The sequence below is a fragment of the Phocoena sinus genome, chromosome 6 (assembly GCF_008692025.1).
Source record: "Phocoena sinus isolate mPhoSin1 chromosome 6, mPhoSin1.pri, whole genome shotgun sequence".
In the NCBI taxonomy this organism is placed as follows: Eukaryota; Metazoa; Chordata; class Mammalia; order Artiodactyla; family Phocoenidae; genus Phocoena; species Phocoena sinus.
Genome location: NC_045768.1, coordinates 7,962,509 through 7,970,374, shown reverse-complemented (window position 1 = coordinate 7,970,374; position 7,866 = coordinate 7,962,509). Strand labels below are relative to the sequence as shown.

The window sequence follows — 7,866 nt, the reverse complement described above, 5'->3', positions numbered from 1 at the left end:
GCTGTAGCACTCAGTAGATACCTTTCCCCAGCTTGACTCAGTTGTCTTATATTGGGGGACAAAGAGACCTGGCTTTGAATCCCACCTCCATAGCTCCCTCGCTGCGTGGCCTTTGGCAGGCCACTTCACCACTCTGAACCTGTTTCTTCTTCTGTAACTTTGGCCCCATAATAACAACTTCCTAAAAGGGGTGCTATAAAGTTCTAGGGGTCTGACACATAACAACACGGGGCTGGGCACAGTCAGTACCCAGCCGGTGTGGGCAGAATGTCCATGGGATTGCAGGGCTGTGGGCATCACACAGCCACTCTCTGTCCTGTATCCCCCTATCCAGTGACCCCTTGTCTCCCCAGGCAGACCGGCAGCCAAAAGCACCCCACCCCACGAGCCTTTCTTCTTCTCTCAATATGCCCCGTACCCTGTTCCTACTCGGGGGAGGAAAACAGAGGGTCCAGGCCAGGGTCAAACAGCTGGCCAGTGGCTCCCTTTCCTACTCTGTGCCTCAGTTTCCCTAACTGCTAAATGGCAGCAGGACCAGAGGCTCTCTCAGAGCCTGGTCAGTCAATCGGCAAACATTCCTGAGTATTGGCCACATGCCCTGTTTTGCCAGCTTAGCTGATCATGGAAACAGGAAACATTTCCCTCAAACCAGCAAATCAGAAGTCAAAGTCAGTGAGAAATTGTCTCTGGCTAGGACCCAATTTCTTCTCACTTTCACCTGGGCAGCCTTCTGAAGGGCTTCTGACTGCTCCTGCCTGCATTCCTCCCCAAGGAAGGGCTAAGGGCCTGAGGCCCTGGGGGGAAGTGACTGGCAATGTCAGGGTTCAGGCCAGGGATGGTGGGGTGGAGGAGGTGACACCACCGGAACTTTTGCTGAGGCCTCTGCCCACAGGATGTGACTTAGGGAGGGCTCATGAGAAACAAGTAGGGGCCCCAGCCTGAGAGTCTGATGGTGGAAGCCACACAAGCCCATGGCAGACCTACCCCCTCCAATGCTACTATCCCCTCCCACACCTCCCACCGGCATCCAAGGCACCCAGCCAGTGGTGCTGTGACAAGACTGTGCCCTAACTCCACCCTCAGCCCAGATGGGTGGGGTCCTGACATGGGTAATTGCTTGGGGTTGGCACCAGACTGACCTGGTTCAAATATCAGTATGGCAACTGGCCAGTTATTTGACCCTGGCCAATGATGGCACTTCTGAATTTCAGTCCTTCTGAGTACAATAGAGGTAATAATAGTGTAATATTGCTGAGTGAGGATTGAGATAATTCCCATAAAGTGGGAAGCGTACAGCTTGGACCATTTATTTTCCCTTGATAAATTGTACTTACTACAATTGTTATTTTTTCCCTCCTTGCCCTCTGCACCCCCAATTTAGCCAATGGCCACTCTGCTTCTAATAGTGTGCCCGTGAAGCTGACCCTAGATCACTCCCTGACATGCCTCAAACCCCTGCTGGTCTACACTGCCTTCAGGAGAGTGCTCTCTGCTCCTCATCTGACCCTCAAGACCTTCCCTGGAAGGGTCCCCCATGGCAGAACAGGGTCTCTTGGGACACCAGGATCACCAGACCCATTCCTGACTGCTCCTACAAGGAAGCTTCAAGGCCAAGCCATGTGAGCTAAGAGGTGGAGAGCAACCGGGGAAAGGTACTGGGGTGCAATCAGAGAGCACAGCCCCGAAGGCAGGGAGGCCCAGGGGGTAGGAAACAGTGTGGCCACAACCTACAAGGGAAGATGGAAAGAGCCTCAAATGTCACAATTTTGTTTTTCCTGAAGACAGTGGAGGGAAATACATACAGACTCCGCTTCAGAATGATCTGGCAGGTGCTCTGAGGGGGACAGATGGAGAGGGCAGACTGGGGAGGACAGGACTCAGGATCCATTGGCAGAGGACTGGAGAGGAGGGGCAGATTGAAGAGGTGCAGAGGAGTTGGAAAGACAGCCTTGTTGGGGGCTGGCTTTTGAGTAGGGCTGGAGGAAGAAAGAGGAGGCTCCTGGAGCCAGAAAGGTATCAGAAAGATGCTGGGGAAGGGCCAGGGTAGGGAAAGGGGGCACAGGACCAGAGAAGGAGATGGGTGAATGGTGGGCTTTGTGCCTGGCACATAAGGATAACAGGCCTCAAACAGCACGACTGCTGTCCTGGACAGACTGTAAATAGCCTGAGTCAAGAGAATCCTCTTCAGACTCAGACAAGGTTCGAGTCCCAGCTTTGTCACTGTGTGACCTTGAGCAAATGACCTCATCTCTCTGAGCCTCAATGTGCTCTTCTGTAAAATTGGTTAGTGATCCTGACTATGGGGCTGTTGATTCAGGATTCAGCAGGAACGCTCAGCACTCCCTGAGCACACAACGGTGTAGAGTAAATGCTAGCTACTTTTGTGACTACTGACCCGGGTCACGACCAGCTCGAGCTCAGCTCAGGGGGGACGGGGGTCCTGTGAGTTTCATCCCTGCCTCCCTGAGAACAGGGGGTCCAGGGATGGAAGGCCTGGGCTTTGCTCGCTCGCCGCCTCCAATGTCGCCGCGCCCCCTGGCGGCTGTCAGTTGCCATATCAACGGCGGGTGGCAGGGGCCCGGGGAGGCGGCGGTGGCGGCCGTTCTCTCCTCCCCAGGCCGGAGGCCGCTCCCTCGGCACCTCCCGCCTTCGCCTGTGAGGGGCTGCACCCCGAGCTGGGGAGGAAAGGGCTCCCCGCGGCAGCTAGCATGTGTAGGTAAACTGAGGCACGCGGCGAGTCGCCCCGCAGCCAGGTGTAGAGCGCGGGGCCCCACCTCCGAAGGCGGAGGAGGGGCCGCGGGCGGTGACGCGCCGAGGGCGGCGGGCGGACAGGGAGCGGGCGGCGGCAGCGGGCGGCGGCGGGTGGCGGCGGGCGGCGGCGGCGGCGGCGGCGGGCGGCGGCGGGCGGCGGCGGGCGGCGGCGGCGACAGGCGGCGGCGGCGGCGGCGGCGGCGGCGGCGGCAGGTGCGGCCGCGAAGGGTGGGAGGGACGAGCGAGGGGGCGGGAGGAGGGGGAGGGGAGGGCGAGGCTGGGGCACCTCCCCCTTTATAACGCGCCCCCTCCCGGGCTCTCGGGCCGCCTCCTCATCGGCTCTTCCCGTCCGGCCCCCTCGCCCCGCCGCCCCGGGCCCGGGCCCGGCCAGGGAGCCCCCAGGCCGCGGCTCGGGGGCCGCCCCCCCGCCCCGCGCCCAGCGCAGCCTGGCGGAGGCGGTGCCGTCGGAGGAGGAGGAGCAGGGCACTGCGGCTGGCCCCGGATCGGGCGCCAGAGCGGCAGCGGCTTCGGCAGCGGCGGCGGCCCGAGCCGATGCAGCGGGACGCACCACCCCGAGCCCCAGCCCCGGCGCCCCGGCTCCCCGCGCCCCCGATCGGGGCCGCCGCCAGCAGTGGCGGCGGCGGAGGCGGGGGCAGCGGCGGTGGCGGAGGCGCCTCTGCAGCTCCGGCTCCTCCTGGCCTCTCGGGAACTACAAGTCCCAGGGGGCCTGGCGGCGGGCGGCGGGCGGAAGAGGTGGGGTCGGCGCCGCGAGGCCGGAAGTGGCCGTGGAGGCGGAAGTGGCGCGGCCGCGGAGGGGCCTGGAGCACGGCGGCGGGACCCGGAGCGGGAGCAGCGACGGCGGCGGCGGCAGGAGGTGGTGGCGGCGCACTGGAGGCGGCCATGGCAAAGCAGTACGACTCGGTGGAATGTCCCTTTTGTGATGAGGTGTCCAAATATGAGAAGCTCGCTAAAATCGGCCAAGGCACCTTCGGGTAAGGCTTGGCCCCCAGGGACCGGGAGCCCTGAGCCTGCACCCCTCCGGGCAGACGTTGGGACGCCCAGGCCCGGGCCCAGTTGGTCGGGAAGCCATTTAGTCATAGACTTGTCCCGTGGTCTCGCTAGGCCTCGCCGCAGCCCGCCCGGGCCTGACAGAGCTGGCTGGCGGGGAGGAGCTTGAGGCCCTTGATGGGGGGCAGGGAGGGGTTGCAGAGAGGAGCATGTGAGTGGAACGGTATCTCCGTGAGACTCCCGGGTGAGGAGAAGGAGGTAGAGGCTCGGAGAGGGACCGAAGACACCGCGTGGTAGGGTAGCCGAGTGCCCTGGGTACCCGGCCCAGCCCCGCCCGGATTCCCTTTCCTGTCCTCCTCTGGTGGGGGAGGGGCGGGCCCTGCGGAAATGGCCTGAAGAGTTCTCTTGGGTCCCCCTCTCGGCCTGCAGGGAGGTGTTTAAGGCAAAGCATCGCAAGACCGGCCAAAAAGTGGCTCTGAAGAAGGTACTGATGGAGAATGAGAAGGAGGGGGTGAGTACGGGTGGGGTGGGCAGGTCGGCCAGCTCCCTTGGGCGTGAGGTTGGGTTTCCACCCTGCTGCTTCTGGGACTCTCACGTATAGGTTCAGTTCACGTGTTTGGAAATTTCCATATTCCAGGGAATTTGACTTCCAAGTTAAATCTTTCAATTCAAGTGTTTTAAAGCCGCTTCATATTTCATTCATAGGTGAATGTGGTTGGTGGCAGGAGGGGGAGCCCATGCTTGCACGGAGTGCACCTTGGTTCCTGAAGTTAGGAAGGCTTTGAGCACTTTTTCTTTAGGGTTTAATTTTGTTGAGTGTAAAATAATAATAAGTTATATGCAATGACTTTAAAAGGGTGACTGGTATTCACTTGAAAAACAACAGTGCCTTCCACCCCCCACCCCATCTTAGCTCTGGTCCAGCTTTCAAGAGACTTGTTTCTTTATTTTTGTATTTGTTAACCATCTCACAGTTAAACACAGGCATAGAGCTAAAAGTTATAAGGTTGAAGAAACTGTGGAGCATTTGATAAGTAGTAATAGAGCATTTGTGTGAAGTATCGCTATTTCAATTCGTTGTCTGAAACCAGCTCCTTGAGGGGTACATACTATTACACCCATTTTACACAGGTGGCATTTGAGACAGCTAATTTCAGAGCCTACGCTCTTACTCTGTCTCCCATCCTTTAACCCTTCCTGTGGACTCCCTGGCCAGTTCCTTGGTCTGTGGTGCGCTCACCCACTTCTGACCTTCTCCTGTCTTTTTCCCACCCAGTTCCCCATTACAGCCTTGCGGGAAATCAAGATCCTCCAGCTTCTAAAACACGAGAATGTGGTCAACTTGATTGAGATCTGTCGAACCAAAGGTAAGTTGTTCGGATCTCATCCCCATTTTCAGATGGAGGAAATGAGGCTTATTGCTTAAGGTTTTGTTTGCAAAAGTTGGAACTGGACACATTTACATTGCCTCTTCTTAACCCAGACGTACCAAGTGTGACTGCTTTCTGTGGCCCTTTCATCAGAGCAGGTGCCTCCTCGGGGCCTGCCGCAGTACCCAGCCCAGAGAAGGCGCTCAGAAAATATTTTACCTGTGAAGGAATTTGCACCTGGATATCCAGGGGTCCATAGATTGGAGAGGGTAGGAGCTGCTTGTGGGAAAGTGAGTTGCATATGAGATTTTTGATTTGTCTCTTGTTCCTCTCTGTCCCCCTCATTCTTCCGGTCTCAGCTTCCCCCTATAACCGCTGCAAAGGCAGTATATATCTGGTGTTTGACTTCTGCGAGCATGACCTTGCCGGGCTGCTGAGCAACGTCTTAGTCAAGTTCACACTGTCTGAGATCAAGAGGGTCATGCAGATGTTGCTCAATGGTCTCTACTACATCCACAGGAACAAGGTGGGGGCCAGAGTAGGGGAGGAGAGACCAAGGCTTGGGCTGGCCTTTGCTCTCACTGTGGGGTGGGTGTGGCTAAAGGACCCCCCGAGAACCCTCGCCTTTGTGCTTCCTGCAGATCCTGCACAGGGATATGAAGGCGGCTAATGTGCTCATCACCCGCGATGGAGTTCTGAAGCTGGCAGACTTTGGGCTGGCCCGGGCCTTCAGCCTGGCCAAGAACAGCCAGCCCAACCGCTACACCAACCGTGTGGTGACGCTCTGGTACCGGCCCCCGGAGCTGTTGCTCGGTGAGGACTCTCCCGAGCTGGCAGAGGGAAGCAGGGGCTGGGCACTTAGCCAGCCTCAGCCCCCCGCTGCCAGGGCTTCTTGAGCCCCCGGCCCGGGGGCATTGCCTCTCAGGAGGCTGTCGGGCTCAAGGGGCCCTCCTGGTGTGCTCTTCTTCTCAGGGGAGCGGGACTACGGCCCCCCCATTGACCTGTGGGGTGCTGGGTGCATCATGGCAGAGATGTGGACCCGCAGCCCTATCATGCAGGGCAACACAGAGCAGCACCAGCTTGCCCTCATCAGCCAGCTTTGTGGCTCCATCACTCCTGAGGTACGGAGTCGGGCTGCCTGGGCCCCTGGGCCCCACGGGCTGCAGAGAAGTCTCCCTGGCAGGGGAGGGGTGGGTGCTGAATAGAGGAAAAGCTCCATTCTGGAGAGGTTGCTGGTGGGTGGTTGGGGTCTGCTCTTTAGAGCCACACAGACTGTTCAAGTCTCGGCTGCATCCCTTTAGTTCTGTGGCTTTGGGGAGGGCGTCTGAGCCCCTCACTTCAGAGCTGAGCTGCTGTGCTGTGAGACAACTGGTTCTCTCAGGCTTGGTGCACGTACGCCAGACAATTTGTGTCAAAGAGCCCGGTACTTGGCGTTTGCCAGATATGTTGTTCCTGCTGCTTTCACCTTGGAGGGGTCAAGTTTGCCCTCCGGGGCAGTCTGGGAGCTTCTGAACGGAGAGCGTTTAGTCCCTACAGGTGCTTGACCGGTGAACCAGCCTCGCACCCCCTGAACTGACTACATTCTCTTTTCCATGCCTCCCACCCCAGGTGTGGCCAAATGTGGACAAGTACGAGCTGTTTGAGAAACTGGACCTGGTCAAGGGCCAGAAGCGGAAGGTGAAGGACAGGCTGAAGGCCTATGTGCGTGACCCCTATGCACTGGACCTCATCGACAAGTTGCTGGTGCTGGATCCCGCCCAGCGCATTGACAGTGATGACGCCCTGAACCACGACTTCTTCTGGTCCGACCCCATGCCCTCGGACCTCAAGGGCATGCTCTCCACCCACCTGACGTCCATGTTTGAGTACCTAGCACCACCGCGCCGGAAGGGCAGCCAGATCACCCAGCAGTCCACCAACCAGAGCCGCAATCCCGCCACCACCAACCAGACGGAGTTTGAACGCGTCTTCTGAGGGCCGGCCGCTGCTGCTTCTTATTAGGGCCGTTGTTTTATTTTTCCTTCTGCTCTGTGACTTGTGTTGTGGAGATTTGGGGGCATTTGAGTTTTTTCTCTCGTGCATATTTTATTTAATCCCCACCCTGGGCATCAGGAACCAACCGAGCAGACTGGAACAAAGCTTTGGCTGAGAGTCCGGGAAGGCACTTGGGCTGCCTCACTTCATTCCCTGGCTTTTGGGGTGATGCCCAGAGGGTCTCCATTTACCTTAGGACAGGAATGAGATGGGAGGAAAGGCGCACCCCACCGGTGACTTTCTAAGAGATCCCAGCATGCTGGGAGGAGGGGACAGGTCCCTCACCCATCCCCAGCCCTTCTCACGGGATGAGAAGCTGGCGTGGGGGACAGAACCAGCCTTGGGAATGGGCTGCTCTTGGCCTAACCCTCAGAAACTCTGGGGCTGGCAGAAACTCTTGGTTTCTTCAATAGGACAATTTTATCGTGTTTGTTCAGTTGTTCATTCCTGGATGCAGATTGGTCAGTAACAATTAAAGTTGATTCTTTTTCAGTAAATGACTGTGTGCTCTGTGCTATGTTCAGACCCCCAGCTCTTAACCCTGTAGCTGACCTTTGAGATTTGATCTGTCAAGTCTTGGTTCTTTCCTTTGACCCAGTTCATGTCCCGTGACATACCTTCAGAGGAGTTTGTCTTCTCTGTTTTTCTCTTGAGTACCTTCCAGAACATTTGCCCCCCACTGGGCAGGTACCATGATGCTCCC

General features: G+C 58.0%; 1 protein-coding gene across 1 annotated transcript; it reads left to right on the top strand.

Moving 5' to 3' along the window:
• The first annotated feature begins 3,036 nt into the window (after positions 1-3,036).
• CDK9 (cyclin dependent kinase 9) lies at positions 3,037-7,660 on the top strand. The gene is made up of 7 exons (XM_032634536.1): positions 3,037-3,743; positions 4,189-4,270; positions 5,036-5,126; positions 5,489-5,655; positions 5,771-5,942; positions 6,102-6,250; positions 6,738-7,660. The coding sequence occupies exons 1-7, from the start codon at positions 3,304-3,306 to the stop codon at positions 7,101-7,103; spliced, it is 1,467 nt and encodes a 488-aa protein (XP_032490427.1). The 5' UTR covers positions 3,037-3,303; the 3' UTR covers positions 7,104-7,660.
• The last annotated feature ends 206 nt before the right edge of the window (positions 7,661-7,866 follow it).